The 20011-nt window shown below is 37.5% G+C and overlaps 1 protein-coding gene across 1 annotated transcript in view; it reads left to right on the forward strand.

Moving 5' to 3' along the window:
• The window catches only part of HCN1 (hyperpolarization activated cyclic nucleotide gated potassium channel 1), a 441085-nt gene that overhangs the window by 335216 nt on the left and 85858 nt on the right, over nucleotides 1-20011 (forward strand). The window contains exon 5 of the mRNA XM_526930.9: nucleotides 7530-7676. Within this exon, the coding sequence (XP_526930.7) occupies nucleotides 7530-7676 (147 nt within the window). The remainder of the gene's footprint in view (nucleotides 1-7529; nucleotides 7677-20011) is intronic.

Below are 20011 nucleotides of genomic sequence, written 5' to 3' on the forward strand. Positions count from 1 at the left end.
CTTCATTTGTGATTTTCCTTTAGTTTTTTTCCATTCATTTTATTGAAAATCAAATTCCGGAAGATTTCATGTTATTTTTATGATTATATGACTTACTATGTAAAGACTATGTGACTTAAAACTTTTTCATAAAATAACCAGTGACACATTTTTACTAAGAAAAAAAAATTCTAAAAGATATGCATTGAAGATGTTGCTGTGTTTATAGCATAGTTCTTGAAAACGGTTCAATCTTGCTGCAAAAATTCTAGAAACAATACTTGTTAAATGAATTAGCATATTACTCAGCTTTTCTATATATATGAATTTATGTATTTTTAAATGTAGGATAATAAAGAGAAATTATGGCTTCAATTGCTGTGTAAATAGCTGGCAATACTAGATTTTTCTTGGTAAAAATTAAGATAGATTAGCCATAAGCCCAATGATTATTTATTTAAACATAAAAAAGTTAAAAAGAAAGTTGATTGTTGGTCTTTGAAGAGCAAACAATTTTAAATATTTTCTTATTATTTATTATTATTTGTCAAATTACATTTAAAACACATGTAGTCACTGGAATATAAAATTTATACTTTTTTATTCTATAAGAAAATTACCCCTTCAGAAACCATTTTAGCATTGCTGTGTTTATATTGAGAATGAGACATATATTTTTATTCAACTGGATTTTTAACCTGTTTGCTTTTTAATGATATTTCTAATAATTACTATTTATTATTTATTATTTATCACATAACATACATGCAGTATCACTACTAATTTTCATGGCACCCAGTATGTTAGATATTATCATTTCAAATTGACATATAAAAAACTGAAAAACTGAAAGGTAAAAAAAAATATATATATATATATACTCAAAGTCAAAAGTCAAGAATATAGTGTAGATTAAACACTGACACCACTGGTTCCAGCACTCATGGAGTTTTACAATGCCAATAAAACTTAATGTGGTCAGTTAAGATACTCAGATATTTTTAAATTGACACTCAGATATGTGTAAACACCCTTGAAATTGTAACACATTTTCATGCATGTTTATTTTGGCAGATGAAGGTCTATGCCTTGCATCTGATGCTGTAGGTTGTCCTAGAAATAAAGTTTAAAGAAGCTCTATTTCAGCTAGTGTAGCCTACTTTCAAATAGCTAGTTAATGTAGCATTTATGATTTATTTGAACATGGAAATTAGTTCCATCACTCACCAAAAAGTCTTTTGCCTTTTAAAAAAAAGTATTAACTTTTGTTTCACAAAAATAGTAGTTGATGTGTATTGATGCCAATGTACATATAGATACCCCACAGGTAAGACTGTACTGTGGGCACTACACTGTAAAATTATCTTGAGATATTATAAATCAGGTGATATATATATATATTTTTTTTTTTGATGCTTCCTGAAAGTAAAAAGTTAACTTCTTATAGGCAGTGTTTTATAGATTTGAGACATGGGGATAGAATCATGAACTTAAAGTTCCCTCTGATTTGATGAGTAATTATTAATAATTTGCTATTTTTCAATTTATGTGATTTTCTCCTCTAATACAATGGGAAGGACAGCTTCTTATCCCTGTCTTCCAGGAATGTGAAGTGTATAAAATTATTCCTGAAGACCTGTAATCTGACTCTATAACACAAAATGGTAATAGATTAACAGGAAAAAAGGGCATACAAGTTTATTATCTGCACATGTATGTACAAGAGTCATACAAAATGTGAAAACTCAAAGAAATGCCCAATCATTGATGCTTTTATACCATCTCGGGGTTACAGAAAGAATAGGGGCTTATGGCATGGCAAGACAGATTGTCAGAGTTAGAGCAGAAGAAGAAAGGCATGGAGTAAAGGCAATCTTGTGCAGATGTACAGGTAGCAGCCCTCAGAAAGAATAGGTGATAGTCTATGGTAAATGTTTCTCTGTCAGATCTTAAAAGGTGTCAGACTCTCTGTTAATCTTTCCTAGACATGGACAAGCGGGGCCTCAGGAAAAGCTTGCTTGCATCTGTTATTTATTTCACTTTATTGCCTCCACAGATGCAAATCTCCTCCACAAAAGGCACCTTTGTAGGTCTATTCCTGTCTGCAGGCCCTCTGAACAGCCATCTCAAAATATGTCAAAGAGGTATATTTGGGGTGAAATATTTTTAGTCTCCTTTAGGGGTGACAATTAGATTAACATTTTAAAAAGATGTCTCTGTCTGAATCATGGAAAATGAGTTAGAGTTGGAGGAAGACATGTATAAATAGGTACAGTGAATGTAGTTAAGAAGCTGGTCATGAGTTGAAGGAGAGAGAGTAGCTTTGACCAGAATGGTGATGCAGAGAAATGGAAAATTATTGAAACTTTTGGTAGGTAAAACTTACATAATTTGGTGATGTCTTAAGGATTGGGATGAAGGAGTAGGGGATAAACTAAGGCGTTTCAGTTTTATAAATAAGGGTATCATTTCATGGATATAAAAACAATATAAATGTGATTTAAAATTCTTTAGATTGCTTACATTTGCCATGCCTTCTATTCCCTTCAATTATTCTTCAGTTCTCACCTCATAGACAGCTCATAATGGTTATTATACTTATGATTTCCATTGCCACTTCTATTTTCCATTATCTTCTCTTAGTCCATTTTTCTGTTGCTAAAAAGGAAAACCTAAGATCGGGTAATTAATAAAGAAGAAAGGTTATTTGGCTCACAATTCCGATGGCTGGAAAGTTCAAGTTTGGGCATCAGTATTGGTGAGGGCCTCAGGCTGCTTCCACTCATGGCAGAAAGTGAAGGGGAGCAGGAGTATGCACAGACCTTATGGTGAGAAAGGAAGCAAGAGGGAGAGAGAGAGGGGAGAGGTGCCAGAATCTTTTTATCATCAAGCTCTCTAGGGAACTAATAGAGTGAGAATTCACTCACGCCTGAGGGAGGGCATAATCTTTGTCCTTGAGGGATCCACCCCTATGACCCAAACACTTTCCAATAGGTCCCACCTACAACACTGGGGATAAAATCTCAACATGAAGTTTGGAGAATCCTATCCAAACCATAGCACAAATCATTACAGTCTGCTTTGTAACATGATCCCTACTCCTAACATACACACATAGGGAAAGGTCACCAAAGACATTACTGAAACTAAATCTAGAGGGTAATTTTGAATTCACATTTAGACATGTCACATATTTTGGAGAATAAAAGCAGCCTAAAAATCATTTTTAAAAATCTCATATTAGTATATTTTTAAACTAAAAATATTAAAAGTACAGAAATAAATGATCAACGAAAAGGAGGAGGAATTAATGTTTTCTAAGAATTTCAGAAAATATTCTAGAATGTAGGGGAAATGTTGGGGAAATATAGAGAAAATGTAGGGAATGCAGAGAAAGGTAGGAGAAAATGCAGAGACTAAATACATTAAATAAAGATAAGAAACAAATCAAATCCAGCATAGAGAATCAAATTCAGATCCAAAGCCTCAACATCCAACTAGAGGAGTTCAACCTAGAATTCTATATGGAGTCAACTTTGAGAGTTTAATAAAGACAATTTCAGACATGGAAAGATTCAGAAAACATACAATCTTTCTTAGTCGTTTACTTGGGGATTTTTTCCAGCAACATGAATAAATAAACCAAAAGAGAAACATGGCATTTAGAAATACTGAGCCAAACCAAGGATGTTGTAAAGAGAAATTCTATAGGAAGATCTTTGAAGAAAAAGCTCAATGTCTATCTGGTGGGATAAGGAGGCTAGAAAAAAAAAAATACTAAATAAAGGCTAATTACCCAAGAAATAAATGTGATCAGCAATTGCAGGATTAACAAATCCGTTGGATGAACAAGTCTTGTTAATCTACTGATGAGCAAGAAAGGAAACGTCATCAAATACTCACACCATTTGGCTTTGTGGTAAATATTTACATGGCCAGAGTAACGTTAACACTATGAGTTTGGAAGTTTCAATTATAGGAACAAAGTTATAATCTACCTTTACATTGTAACATTAGAGATGACAGAAGTCATCAAATGAAAGTGAACGAGGGAGTTTTTTTACTTTCACCTGGTAAAGTATCTTAGAGTTATCTGAACAAGAAATAATAGTAAACATGGTGCATAAAGGTACAAAGCAACTAAGGTAAGAATTAACACTAGTGACACAGCTATAGCATGAGAAAGGAAGATTTGGGGTACTATAAGTGGCAAAACACCATTTTATGACAGTTAGTTTATAAACAATGCCTGTAATTATCTATATAAGAAACGGAAACAAGCATATTGCTTAGTGATATAGATTAAACACCTTTTAACATGGAAAAGTGAGACTGGTGGGTTTGAAACTGGATCCTTGCTGCATTTTATAAACACTCTTGTTAGATCTCATTTTTAATAATCATGTACATGCATACTTTTATAAATTTTTATAATTATACAGAAACTTTTAAAAATAAAAATATATTAGAATTTTAAGTGGTAATTATTTTATAGTCTCTTTAGATCTGATAGAATAAACTTTTGATCTTATGTTTCCAAAGAATTGTATTGGCATCCTTGCTTTTCAAAAATCTATTTGTCTGTGACTACTAAATATACTAAGTCATATTTTGCATATAGTATATTATTACAACTATTAGAAAGTTTGCCATTTTATCATTTTTTGACTTTGCCAACTTACACATTACTTGTAACATCTAGTTTCACGGTCTGACTACCACTACTAAGTGTCTTTTTCAAATAATAGTTGGTTATTTTTATTCACATCACATGGAAGTGATATTTTCATACATTCTTGCAAGTCTTGTTAGGTGTGGGAGAAACAGACAAAAAGAAAAAGAAAAAGAAAAAGCTCCTGTTTTTAGTGTGTTGTATTCTAACAGAGATTACTATCTAATTTCCAAATTCACTGGCCACTGTTCAGTACCTGTTTTCTTAGAATAGATTCCTTTTGACCACACCCCCTGTGAAATTTAATCCTTCTTTGGATTTTCTAATCATGTTTTTCTGGTTCTGCTCTCACATCTTGGCAGGTATTAACAGTACCCTTAATTAATCAGTCTCCTGGCTCAGCTGATTTTAAAACATAAGTTCCACTTTTTAGCCTTTTCGCCTCATTTGACACATCCTCCCTTAGTGACTTCTTAGTCACCAATGATGTATATATTTTCTTCTCTGAGTGCCTGACCTACATAGAGGCATTAGGATGTGCTATGGGCATCTTAAACTTAACTTGCTGAAAACTAAATTTACTTTGTTTCCCCCACGCTCACTCAAGCATGCTTCCTTATGTCCTAAGATGACACAGTACTTGGCATATAGCAGCGATTATGAAATTTTTGTGTATGAAGGACCTGTTAAAACACATACTGCTGTGTCCCAAATGTAGAGTTTCTGATTCAGTAGGTCTGGAGTGGAGACTGTGAATGTGTATTTATAAAGAATTCCCAAGTGCTATTGGTGGTTTGGCAACCACACCTTGAGAACTACTGGCATACAATAATCATTTAATGTTTGCTAGATCAATAGTTACTATGAGTCAATGAATGCTTAAAATAGTAATATAGATTCAAACTTCAAACTTAATATGAATAAATGATAAGAAATAGTCATATAACTTTAAAATTTTAGTTTGAAAGTAAAAAGAAGATCATTTAGTCAAATACTCTCTTATTGTTGATTCATAAATGAGATCTGGAAGGGTTAAATGACTTGTGTGAGGAAAAACAATTAGATTCAATCAACCCTGAGCTTCATAAAAATAAAATAACTATACATGTAACATTTGTTCTTAGCTACAAAAGGATTAATTTTCCAAATTCAGAGATAGAGATAGAGCAGATTATATTTTCCCTAGATTAGTAGGTCTTTGCATACAAGCACTAATTTCCCAAAAATGAATAAAATACTACTAAGTTTCAGTGCTGCTCTTCATATTTCTGAGATGCATGGAAAAGAAAGTAGAAATGAAGATCTCAATGTGTCAGTTAAGGTTTCAGATTCTCACCCCTCCAAGTAGTGTTTGAGCAAGCAAGTTACTTCAGAGAGATGTACATAGGCCTTCAGGCTTTAAATAGTTTGATGGACAGTCTGGTTATCAAAGAAAGTCTCATGACAAAGTGGTATTTCCTTTGAGGGTACTAATGTTCAAAAGGACAATATAATTTTTTTGCAAAATGAAAGTATGTTGGAAAAAATGAAGAGATGCAATACAATGGGTTGCTGTTTCTCATTAGCTAGGTCTATTATCAATTACCAAGTATAATTACAATAATTATGGGCAAAGAGTCAGGAGATCTAGATCTAGTCAGAGCTGTGTTATCAAGAAAATATTTCAGAAAATCTTTTCCATATAAAGTATATCAAATGTGTGTTACATGAGGAAAAATATTATTTTGACATCTTTATCCAGTTGTGTTACCAACTATTAAAATTTGTACTCGATGCTGTCATCTATACAATGAAACAAAATTTTTAAGACCTAATTATTTTTTTTTCAGTGTGTGGTCTTATGACCCCCTGCATTTGAAACACCTAGGGATTGTTTCTCAAACTTTAAGGTGTATATCTATGCACGTGAGCCATCTGGAGACGTTTTTAAGATGCAAATTCTTATTCCATAGGTCTTGGATGAGGCTTGAAATTATTCTCTTCTAATAGGCACCCAGGTAATATCCATGCTTATATGGTCCTGTTTGACTATCAGGGATGCAGGGATGCTACTTACAATCTCTCTCTCTCTCTCTGGGTGTGTGTGTGTGCACGCCCATGTGTGTATAAATATAAATAGGCAGATAGGTCAATAGAATCAATCTCGGGAATTAAGCCTGAAGATCAGCCTTCCAAAAAAGCAATGCCCTCCCCAGTTCTTAAGACAATCACAGTTGAGGCCTACTTGTTTAAATGAACTTCAGTGTCTAAGTTAACTTTCAGTTATACAGTAATGTGGATCTAGTCTCACCGTGATATTCTCCTAAATCCTAAATTGGAAGCCTGCCATAGTCTCTTAGTTCTCAGTAATTTACAGGGCATCTGTGTTGTTGAAGTATGTATGATCTGCAAATACCTGCCAAGCTCCCTGCCTGTCGATTCCAAATTTAATTAGATTCTGATCTTTTGCCAAAAAGCCTAAGATAAAACCTATTGTACTATCCATAGGTATGAGATTTTTCTTAAAAATCGACAGCCAAACAATTTCATACTTCTTTTAGAACTCAATTAAAAAAAATAGCATAACATTTTGTTTTTGCCCCATCACTGGCTTTTCTGTAGCTACTCCCTTAAATTCACTCTTAACTCCCTTCATGCCTCCTCTCCACGATATCTTAGTTCTTTCCATGAAATGTGCACCTAAATAAAATGCCTTATACATTATGTAACACAAAATAGGTACATTAGACCCAGGTACATTAGTTCCTTCATCTTAAAGGATTTCTTTTTTTTTGTAACTGAGTATTCAAATATTATTGAATATAGCAAAACAAAATAATATGATTTCTGATACAGCCTAACAATGTTTTTTTTAAATTTTATTTTCCCTTCCTTACAGTATAAGCAAGTGGAACAATACATGTCATTCCATAAGTTACCAGCTGATATGCGTCAGAAGATACATGATTACTATGAACACAGATACCAAGGCAAAATCTTTGATGAGGAAAATATTCTCAATGAACTCAATGATCCTCTGAGAGAGGTAAGATTTATTGTTCTCAGTATGCATAATACATAATCATTGTTTATTTTCTCTCTTCATGGAGAATCTTCTAGTCCATGTTACTCTAAAGAAAAACCTAAACTTATTATTAAGATATTTTGTTCTTATCTTCTTTAGCTTCTCACCTATATAAGCTCTTAAATGTTGAAAAAAGTATTGGAAAATTGTTCTATTTATGATCCTCAGAACTGTTCTCTTGTCTGTATTTCTGGCTCTTTAAAATTCCTTCTTGTGGCCTCATTGTCTATATTGTCCCCATTTTTCTCTCCCTCATTCTTATCAAACTGATTCTTCTTTTTGATTCCTATTCTTCCTCCCATCTTCACTTTCCGGGATCATCTCATGGACCCTGATAAGACAATGACTTGCTGTGAGCAGTTCATTTCCTATTATCTCATTAAAACACTTTGCAACATTAATAACCACCTCTTTGCTTTGCATCATCTTTCTGTTCCTCCCTAGAAATCTGCCTTCTTCCCACTAGAATATTCAGATCACTCCTGGACCAAAATAACTTGCTCTTGATTATTCATATTTCTTTTTTTTATTTTATTATTATTATACTTTAAGTTTTAGGGTACATGTGCACAATGCGCAGGTTACTTACATATGTATACATGTGCCATGCTGGTGTGCTGCACCCATTAACTCGTCATTTAGCATTAGGTATATCTCCCAATGCTATCCCTCCCCACTCCCCCCACCCCACAACACTCCCCAGAGTGTGATGTTCCCCTTCCTGTGTCCATGTGTTCTCATTTTTCAATTCCCACCTATGAGTGAGAACATGCGGTGTTCGATTTTTTGTCCTTGCGATAGTTTACTGAGAATGATTTCCAATTTCATCCATGTCCCTACAAAGGACATGAACTCATCATTTTGTATGGCTGCATAGTATTCCATGGTGTATATGTGCCACATTTTCTTAATCCAGTCTATCCTTGTTGGACATTTGGGTTGGTTCCAAGTCTTTGCTATTGGGAATAGTGATGCAATAAACATACGTGTGCATGTGTCTTTATAGCAGCATGATTTATAGTCCTTTGGGTATATACCCAGTAATGGGATGGCTGGGTCAAATGGTATTTCTAGTTCTAGATCCCTGAGGAATCGCCACACTGACTTTCACAATGGTTGAACTAGTTTACAGTCCCGCCAACAGTGTAAAAGTGTTCCTATTTCTCCACATCCTCTCCAGTACCTGTTGTTTCCTGACTTTTTAATGACTGCCATTCTAACTGGTGTGAGATTGTGGTGTGAGATGGTGTCTCATTGTGGTTTTGATTTGCATTTCTCTGATGGCCAGTGATGGTGAGCATTTTTTCATGTGTTTTTTGGCTGCATAAATGTCTTCTTTTGAGAAGTGTCTGTTCATGTCCTTTGCCCACTTTTTGATGGGGTTGTTTGTTTTTTTCTTGTAAATTTGTTTGAGTTCATTGTAGATTCTGGATATTAGCCCTTTGTCAGATAAGTAGGTTGCAAAAATTTTCTCCCATTTTGTAGGTTGCCTGTTCACTCTGATGGTAGTGTCTTTTGCTGTGCAGAAGCTCTTTAGTTTAATTAGATCCCATTTGTCAATTTTGTCTTTTGTTGCCATTGCTTTTGGTGTTTTACACATGAAGTCCTTGCACATGCCTATGTCCTGAATGGTATTGCCTAGGTCTTCATCTAGGGTTTTTATGGTTTTAGGTCTAACATTTAAGTCTTTAGTCTATCTTATAATTTTTGTATAAGGTGTAAGGAAGGGATCCAGTTTCAGCTTTCTACATATGGCTAGCCAGTTTTCCCAGCATCATTTATTAAATAGGGAATCCTTTCCCCATTGCTTGTTTTTCTCAGGTTTGTCAAAGATCAGATAGTTGTAGATATGCGGCATTACTTCTGAGGGCTCTGTTCTGTTCCACTGATCTATATCTCTGTTTTGGTATCAGTACCCTGCTGTTTTGGTTACTGTAGACTTGTAATATAGTTTGAAGTCAGGTAACGTGATGCCTCCAGCTTTGTTCTTTTGGCTGAGGATTGACTTGGTGATGTGGGCTCTTTTTTGGTTCCATATGAACTTTAAAGTAGTTTTTTCCAATTCTGTGAAGAAAGGCATTGGTAGCTTGATGGGGATGGCATTGAATCAATAAATTACCTTGGGCAGTATGGCCATTTTCACGATATTGATTCTTCCTACCCATGAGCATGAAATGTTCTTCCATTTGTTTGTATCCTCTTTTATTTCATTGAGCAGTGGTTTGTAGTTCTCCTTGAAGAGGTCCTTCATGTCCCTTGTAAGTTGGATTCCCAGGTATTTTATTCTCTTTGAAGCAATTGTGAATGGGAGTTCACTCATGATTTGGCTCTCTGTTTGTCTGTTATTGGTGTATAAGAATGCTTGTGATTTTTGTACATTGATTTTGTATCCTGAGACTTTGCTGAAGTTGCTTATCAGCTTAAGGAGATTTTGGGCTGAGACAATGGGGTTTTCTAGATATACAATCATGTCATCTGCAAACAGGGACAATTTGACTTCCTCTTTTCCTAATTGAATACCCTTTATTTCCTTCTCCTGCCTGATTGCCCTGGCCAGAACTTCCAACATATGTTGAATAGGAGTGGTGAGAGAGGGCATCCCTGTCTTGTGCCAGTTTTCAAAGGGAATGCTTCCAGTTTTTGCCCATTCAGTATGATATTGGCTGTGGGTTTGTCATAGATAGCTCTTATTATTTTGAGATACATCCCATCAATACCTAATTTATTGAGAGTTTTTAGCATGAAGGGTTGTTGAATTTTGTCAAAGGCCTTTTCTGCATCTATTGAGATAATCATGTAGTTTTTGTCTTTGGTTCTGTTTATATGCTGGATTACATTTATTGATTTGTGTGTATTGAACCAGCCTTCCATCCCAGGGGTGAAGCCCACTTGATCATGGTGGATAACCTTTTAGATGTGCTGCTGGATTCGGTTTGCCAGTATTTTATTGAGGCTTTTTTGCATCAGTGTTCATCAAGGATATTGGTCTAAAATTCTCTTTTTTGGTTGTGTCTCTGCCCGGCTTTGGTATCAGGATGATGTTGGCCTCACAAAATGAGTTAGGGAGGATTCTCTCTTTTTCTATTGATTGGAATAGTTTCAGAAGGAATGGTACCAGTTCCTCCTTCTACCTCTGGTGGAATTCAGCTGTGAATCCATCTGGTCCTGGACTCTTTTTGGTTGGTAAGCTATTGATTATTGCCACAATTTCAGAGCCTGTTATTGGTCTATTCAGAGATTCAACTTCTTCCTGGTTTAGTCTTGGGAGGGTGTATGTGTCGAGAAATCTTTCCATTTCTTCTACATTTTCTAGTTAATTTGCGTAGAGGTGTTTGTAGTATTCTCTGTGGGTAGTTTGTATTTCTGTGGGATCGGTGGTGATATCCCCTTTATCATTTTTTTGTTGCATCTATTTCATTCTTTTCTCTTTTCTACTTTATTAGTCTTGCTAGCGGTCTATCAATTTTGTTGATCCTTTCAAAAAACCAGCTCCTGCATTCTTTAATTTTTTGAAGGGATTTTTGCTTCTCTATTTCCTTCAGTTCTGCTCTGATCTTAGTTATTTCTTGCCTTCTGCTAGCTTTTGAATGTGTTTGCTCTTGCTTTTCTAGTTCTTTTAATTGTGATGTTAGGGTGTCAATTTTGGATCTTTCCTGCTTTCTCTTGTGGGCATTTAGTGCTATGAATTTCCCTCTACACACTACTTTGAATGTGTCGCAGAGATTCTGGTATGTTGTGTCTTTGTTCTCGTTGGTTTCAAAGAACATCTTTATTTCTGCCTTCATTTCATTATGTACCCAGTAGTCATTCAGGAGCAGGTTGTTCAGTTTCCATGTAGGTGAGCGGTTTTGAGTGAGTTTCTTAATCCTGAGTTCTAGTTTGATTGCACTGTGGTCTGAGAGACAGTTTGTTACAATTTCTGTTCTTTTACATTTGCTGAGGAGAGCTTTACTTCCAACTATGTGGTCAATTTTGGAATAGGTGTGGTGTGGTGCTGAAAAAAATGTATATTCTGTTGATTTGGGGTGGAGAGTTCTGTAGATGTCTATTAGGTCTGCTTGGTGCAGAGCTGAGTTCAATTCCTGGGTATCATTGTTAAATTTCTGTCTCGTTGATCTGTCTAATGTTGACAGTGGGGTGTTAAAGTTTCCCTTTATTATTGTGTGGGAGTCTAAGTCTCTTTGTAGGTCACACAGAACTTGCTTTATGAATCTGGGTGTTCCTGTATTGGGTGCATATATATTTAGGATAGTTAGCTCTTCTTGTTGAATTGATCCCTGTACCATTATGTAATGGCCTTCTTTGTCTCTTTTGATCTTTGTTGGTTTAACATCTGTTTTATCAGAGACTAGGATTGCAACCCCTGCCTTTTTTTTTGTTTTCCATTTGCTTGGTAGATCTTCCTCCGTCCTTTTATTTTGAGCCTATGTGTGTCTCTGCACATGAGATGGGTTTCCTGAATACAGCACACTGATGGGTCTTGACTCTTTATCCAATTTGCCAGTCTGTGTCTTTTAATTGGAGCATTTAGTTCATTTACATTTAAAGTTAATATCGTTATGTGTGAATTTGATCCTGTCATTATGATGTTAGCTGGTTATTTTGCTCGTTAGTTGATGCAGTTTCTTCCTAGCCTCGATGGCCTTTGCAATTTGGCATGATTTTGCAGTGGCTGGTACAGGTTGTTCCTTTCCATGTTTAGTGCTTCCTTCAGGAGCTCTTTTAGGGCAGGCCTGGTGGTGACAAAATCTCTCAGCATTTGCTGTCTGTAAAGTATTTTATTTCTCCTTCACTTATGAAGCTTAGTTTGGCTGGATATGAAATTCTGGGTTGAAAATTCCTTTCTTTAAGAAGTTTGAATATTGGCCCCCACTCTCTTCTGGCTTGTAGAGTTTCTGCTGAGAGATCAGCTGTTAGTCTGATGGGCTTCCCTTTGAGGGTAACCTGACCTTTCTCTCTGGCTGCCCTGAACATTTTTTCCTTCATTTCAACTTTGGTGAATCTGACAATTATGTGTCTTGGAGTTGCTCTTCTCGAGGAGTATCTTTGTGGCGTTCTCTGTATTTCCTGAATCTGAATGTTGGCCTGCTTTGCTAGATTGGGGAAGTTCTCCTGGATAATATCCTGCAGAGTGTTTTCCAACTTGGTTCCATTCTGCCCGCCACTTTCAGGTACACCAATCAGACGTAGATTTGGTCTTTTCATATAATCCCATATTTCTTGGAGGCTTTGTTTGTTTCTTTTTATTCTTTTTTCTCTAAACTTCCCTTCTGACTTCATTTCATTCATTTCATCTTCCATCACTGATACCCTTTCTTCCAGTTGATCGCATCGGCACCTGAGGCTTCTGCATTCTTCACGTAGTTCTCGAGCCTTGGCTTTCAGCTCCATCAGCTCCTTTAAGCACTTCTCCATATTGGTTATTCTAGTTATATATTCGTCTAAATTTTTTTCAAAGTTTTCAACTTCTTTGCCTTTGGTTTGAATTTCCTCCTGTAGCTCGGAGTAGTTTGATCTTCTGAAGCCTTCTTCTCTCAACTCATCAAAGTCATTCTCCATCCAGCTTTGTTCCGTTGCTGGTGAGGAACTGCGTTCCTTTGGAGGAGGAGAGGCGCTCTGGTTTTTAGAGTTTCCAGTTTTTCTGCTCTGTTTTTTCCCCATCTTTGTGGTTTTATCTACTTTTGGTCTTTGATGATGGTGATTTACAGATGGGTTTTTGGTGTGGATGTCCTTTGTGTTTGTTAGTTTTCCTTCTAACAGACAGGACCCTCAGCTGCAGGTCTGTTGGAGTTTGCTAGAGGTCCACTCCAGACCTTGTTTGCCTGGGTATCAGCAGCGGTGTCTGCAGAACAGTGGATTTTCGTGAACCACAAATTCTGCTGTCTGATCGTTCCTCTGGAGTTTTTGTGTCAGAGGAGTAGCCGGCCCTGTGAGGTGTCAGTCTGCCCCTACTACGGGGTGCCTCCCAGTTAGGCTGTTCGGGGGTCAGGCGTCAGGGACCCACTTGGGGAGGCAGTCTGCCCGTTCTCAGATCTCCAGCTGTGTGCTGGGAGAACCACTGCTCTCTTCAAAGCAGTCAGACAGGGACATTTAAGTCTGCAGAGGTTACTGCTGTCTTTTTGTTTGTCTGTGCCCTGCCCCCAGAGGTGGAGCCTACAGAGGCAGGCAGGCCTCCTTGAGCTGTGGTGGGCTCCACCCAGTTCGAGCTTCCCGGCTACTTTGTTTACCTAAGCAAGCCTGGGCCATGGAGGGTGCCCCTCCCGCAGCCTCGCTGCTGCCTTGCAGTTTGATCTCAGACTGCTGTGCTAGCAATCAGTGAGACTCCGTGGACGTAGGACCCTCTGAGCCAGGTGCAGGATATAATCTCCTGGTGCGCTATTTTTTAAGCCCATTGGAAAAGTGCAGTATTAGGGTGGGAGTGACCCAATTTTCCAGGTGCCATCTGTCACCCCTTTCTTTGACTAGGAAAGGGAACTCCCTGACCCCTTGCGCTTCCTGAGTGAGGTAGTGCCTCGCCCTGCTTCAGCTCGCTCACGGTGCGCTGCACCTACTGTCCTGTGCCCACTGTCTGGTACTCCCTAGTGAGATGAACCCCGTACCTCAGATGGAAATGCAGAAATCACCCATCTTCTGTGTCACTCACGCTGGGAGCTGTAGACCAGAGCTGTTCCTATTCAGCCATCTTGGCTGCCAACCATTATTCATATTTCTTACACTTTGCCCTCTCCTTTCTTTTACTGCCAATCTTCTCAAAAGGTTTCTATGTACTCAGTGAATTATGGTTTGGTCTTAGCTTCTTTACCAAAGTTGTTCATTTGAAAGTTGTCAATGACCTGTCTTGTTGAACTGTAGCTTCCACATTTCCCACATATCATGGGAGGGACCCCGTGGGAGGTAATTGAATCATGGGGATGGTTACCACATGCTCTTTTCTTGCTAGTGAGTAAGTTCTCACGAGATCTGATGATTTTAAAAGGGGCTTTTATCCCTTTTGGTCAATACTTCTTCTTTCTGCCACCAAGCGAAGAAGGACGTGTTTGCTTCCCCTTCTGCCATGCTTGTAAGTTTCCTGAGGCCTCCCCAGCCATGCTGAACTATGAGTCAAATAAACCTCTTTCCTTTATGAATAACTCATTTTCAAGTATGTCTTTATTAGCAGCATGAGAACAGGCTATTTCAGTAAACTGGTACAGAGTAGTTGGGCACTGCTTCAAAGATACCTGAAATTGTGGAAGTGACTTTGGAACTGGGTAACAGGCAGAGATTGAAACCGTTTGGAGGGCTCAGAAGAAGAGAGTAAAATGTGGGAAAGTTTGGAACTTCCTGGAGACTTGTTGAATGGCTTTGACCAAAATGCTGAAAGTGCTATGGTCAATAAAGTCCAGGCTGAGATGGTCTCAGATGAAGATGAGGATCTTGTTAGGAACTGGAGCAAAGGTGACTCTTGTTATGCTTTAGCAAAGAGACCGGTGGCATTTTGCCCCTGCCATAGAGATCTTTGTGGAACTTTGAAGTTGAGAGAAATAATTTAGTGTATCTAGTGGAAAAAAAGTTCTAAGCAGCAAAGTGTTCAAAAGTTGACAAAGCATAAAACTTTGAAATATTTTGCAGCGTGACCATGTAGTAGAAAAGAAAAAGCCCACTTTCTGGGGAGAAATTCAAGCCTTCTGCAGCAATTTACATCAGTGACAAGGCGTTGGATGTTAATCACCAGGATAATGGAGAAAATATCTCCAGGGCATGTCAGAGACCTTCCCATTAGCCCATCCCATCACAGACCTGGAGGTCTAGGGGGAAAAAATAGTTTCATGAGCTGGGCCCAAAGGCCGCCTGCTGTGTGTAGCCTAGGGACTTGGTGCCCTGCATCCCAGTTGTTTCAGCCATTGATAAAAGGGGCCAAGGTACAGCTCAGGCTGTGGCTTCAGAGGGTGCAAGCCCCAAGCCTTGGGATCTTCCACATGATGTTGAACCTGTGGGGCTCACAAAAGTCAAGAATTGAGATTTGGTAACCTCCACCTTGATTTCAGAGGATGTATGGAAATGCCTGGATGTCCAGGCAGAAGTTTGCTGCAGGGACAGGGCCCTCATGGAGAACCTCTGCTAGGGCAGTGTGGAAGGGAAATGTGAGGTCAGAACCCCCACAGGGAGTCCCCACTGGGTCACTGCCTAGTGGAGCTGTGAGAAGAGGACCACCATCCTCCAGACCCCAGAATGGTTGATCCACCAACATCTTGCACCCTGCAACTGGAAAAACTTCAGATACTCAACGAATCCCCACCCATGAAAGCAGCTGGTAGATGGGCTGTACCCTGCAAAGCCACAGTGATAGAGCTGCCCAAGGCCATGCGAGCCCACCTCTTGCATCAGCATGCCCTGGATGTGAGACACGGCGTCAAAGGAGGTCATTTTGGAGCTTTAAGATTTGACTGCCCTGCTTATTTTGGATTTGCATGAGGCCTTTACCTCTTCATTTTGGCCAATTTCTCCCATTTAGAATAGCTGTATTTACCTGATGCCTATACCCTCATTGTATCTAGGAAGTAAGTAATGTGCTTTTGAGTTTGCAGGCTCATAGACAGAAGAGACTTTCCTTGATTCAGATGAGACTTTGCACTGTTGACTTTTGAGTTAATGCTGAAATGAATTAAGACTTTGGGGGACTGTTGGGAAGGAATTATTGGTTTGGAAATGTGAGGACATGAGATTTGGTAGGGGGCAGGGGTGGAATGATGTGGTTTGGCTCTGTTCCCACCCAAATCTCATCTTGAATTGCAGCTCCCATAATCCCTACATGTCATGGGAGGTACCTGGTAGGAGGTAATTGAATCATGGGGCAGTTACCCCCATGCTGCTATTCTTGTGATAGTGAGTGAGTTCTCACAAGATCTGATGGTATTAAAAGGAGCTTCTTCTCCTTTTGCTCATCACTTCTCCTTGCTGCCATCTTGTGAAGAAGGACATGTTTACTTCCCCTTTTACCATAAGTGTAAGTTTCCTGAGGCCTCCCCTACCATGCTGAACTGTGAGTCAAATAAAGCTCTTTTGTTTATAAATTACTTGGTCTCAGTTATGTCTTTATTAACAGCATTAGAATATACTAATACACCTGTTAATTATTGATAATTTTTCTGAGATGCTGGGACCACTTTTTATGCTGTTAACAAAACACAGTTCCTGAATCTCTCCCAATATATATATATTTTTTTATTTTTTGTTTTTTGTTTTTTGGCTTCTTTAACACTGCAACATTTCTGAGCCATTGGATTTTCATTCTGTATCTTTGAATTTATTATCTTTTATTTATATTATCTCACATTTCAATTCTATAAACTGTAGTTCTAAGTTCCTGCCTTAAAGTTCATTTTCTCTAAAGCTAAATGATATCCCCTGCACCCACACATGTAGTAGGTTATATAATGAAGTCATTTTTCTTCCATCATTAAACCATTTTATCTCTTAAAGTCTCTCTGTACATTCTTTAGTCATTCTCACAAGTTATTTGGAATGTAAAACTTTAGCCCTATTTTGCAGCTTTTCTTTCTGTGCTCTGTACATCCAATCATCAAATGCTATCAATTAACTTTAGTAATACATCTTACATTCATGCCTTTGCTTCCTTTCCCACTGCCATTGTCCTAAACTAAAGCATCTCACATAGACTATTTTCACTGTTCCCTTAGTTTGCCTTCCAGCATTTGGTCTGATTTCTCTGACTACCATTTAAAATACCACGGTCAAATTAATCTTTTATTTACATAAGTTAGTCATTTCTCTGCTCAGAAACTTTCAGTCTTTGCATTATAAATTGAATCAAGTATAGACTCCCTAAGCTCATCTTCCAGTCCCTCTATACTCTGACTACAGCTAAATCTCCAGCTTTCCTTTCCCCCACTGCCATGTCTGTTGCAAAGTGGCCTACAACAAAATTGTGCAACTTGCTGTTTTGAAAAAATCAGTTACGATTTCTCACCTTTACTACATGTGTTCCAGAAATGTCTCTCCTCTCTTGGGCAAATTGAATTCAAATAATACCTATTTATTTCTATTTATCTTATTTGATCAGCTATGAGACTGGATCTTATATCTCCTTTCTCTGGCCCTCAGTGTACTTAGTCCGTAATATAAGAGTGCTACTTATCAATTCTACCCATGTTATTATTATTTTTTTCATATTTGTTTTCTCCACTTTTGTCTTGAAAGTCTCCTACGTGCAAGGAATATTTCGTCTATGTTTTCAAATTTTGTTAAAATTCCTAGTATATTTACTGTAAGTTTAAAAACAAGTATTTGTATTCCAACTAATATCTTCACCATTTATAAACTTATCTAAATTTCTGTACCCACTAAAAGTTTTTTATATTTTTTGAATAGCCATAAGATACCAGTTAAGAGTTTTAAAAATATGAGGCTAAATATCTGCTATTGGTTAGTTTATTTTCCCTACAAATTTCTCAATCAAATTAGAATGTATAACTATTTTTGCTTTTGGAAATATACTTCAATTTTTTATATTTTCTTAAAAGAAAGAAATAAGCTGGGAGCAGTGGCTCACACCTGCCTATAATCCCAGCGTTTTGGGTGGCCGAGGCGGGTGGATCTCCCGTGGTCAGGAGTTTGAGACCAGTTTGGCCAACATGGCAAACTCCATCTCTAATAAAAAATACAAAAAAAAAAAAATAGCCAGGTGTAGTGGCATGCACCTGTAATCCCAGCTAGTTGGGAGGCTAAGGCAGGGGAATTGCTTGAACCTGGGAGTCAGAGGTTGCAGTGAGTTGAGATCCACTGCACTGCAGCCTCAGTGACAGAGCAAAACTCCATCTCAAAAAAAAAAAAGGAAAGAAATATATGAAAAGATTTCAAAAAGATCATAGAAAATGGAATTAAAAGATAAATGTAAAAATATTCACTTCATTTCTCCACATAAGCTCCATAACATCTATCAAGTTCAAGATCCTTTTCTAAGCAATGATACGAGCCATGTTGTTCATCCCTAAAGAATTGAGGGTCCTGGGAATTTAACCATGTCAACGCAATCTGGTTCACATTATTCACTGAAGAAAAATGGGTGCCCTTTACAGATTTTTTTAATATTAGGAAACAAAAATAAGTCAAACAGAGCCAAATTGAGACGATAAGGTAGATGCCTAATGATCTCCCATCAAAACTCTCACAAAATTGCCCTTGTTTGATGAGCAGAGTGAGTGGGAGTGTTGTAGTGGTGGAAGACTCTGCTGAAGCTTCCCTGGGTGTTTCTCTGCTAAAGCTTTAGCTAACTCTCTGAAAATATTCTCATATTTTTCCTTGAGACAGGTTCTCACTGTCATCCAGGCTGGAGTGCAGTGGTGAAACTATAGCTCACTGCAGCCTTTACCTCCCTGGCTCAAGTGATCCTCCCAGTTCAACCTCCTGAGTAACAGAGACTACAGGCATGAGCCACCTTTGCACTTAACCAGTCTGCTTTTGCTTTGACTGGACCACTTCCATCTCTTGGCAGCCATCATTTTTATCATGTTTTGTCTTCAAGATCATACTTGCAAAGCCATGTTTTATCTCCAGTTAAAATTCTTTGAAGAAATGCTTCAGGATATTTATCACATTTGTTTAAAACTTCCATTGAAAGCTCCACTCTTACCTGCAGCTGATCTGGCTGCAATGGTTTTGGTACTAATGGAGTGGAAAGTTTGCTTAAGTTTAATTTTTGAGTCAGAATTGTGAAAGCTGAGCAATTGCGATGTCTACGATGTTGGTTATTGTTTCTGCTATTAATCATTGGTCTCCTTCAAATAAGGCAAAAACAGGTTGAAGTTTTTCCTTGCAAATTGATGCAGATGATCTGCTGTTATGGGCTTCATCGTCAACATTGTCTCATCCCTTCTTAAAATGAGTGATCCATCTGTGAACTGCTGATTCATTTAGGACATTGTTTCCATAAAGTTTCTGTGAAGCATTCTTTACAAAACAGTATCAGGAATAAAGATCAAATAAAAAGACAGAAAGATAAGATAGAATGAAGGATATATTCCAAGAAGTTAAGGAAACGTTATCTAGTTAAAATCTCATTGAAGGAATGCAAAAAGGATTTTTTACTAAAACTTTATGGAAATGATGCCCCAAATGAATTAGCAGTTTATAGATGGATAGCTCATTCTTCCATCCAAGTTTCAGCATGAATTGGATGTTTGCTCCTGCTTCAGTTTTATAATTCATATCGCTCTGAGAGAGGCTATTTTAAAACTGATGTCTCATTCTTCTTAGTGCCTTAAACTAGATCCTATTCAGATGTGCTTTAAGAAGTT

The sequence above is a fragment of the Pan troglodytes genome, chromosome 4 (genome assembly GCF_028858775.2).
Source record: "Pan troglodytes isolate AG18354 chromosome 4, NHGRI_mPanTro3-v2.0_pri, whole genome shotgun sequence".
Taxonomy (NCBI): domain Eukaryota; kingdom Metazoa; phylum Chordata; class Mammalia; order Primates; family Hominidae; genus Pan; species Pan troglodytes.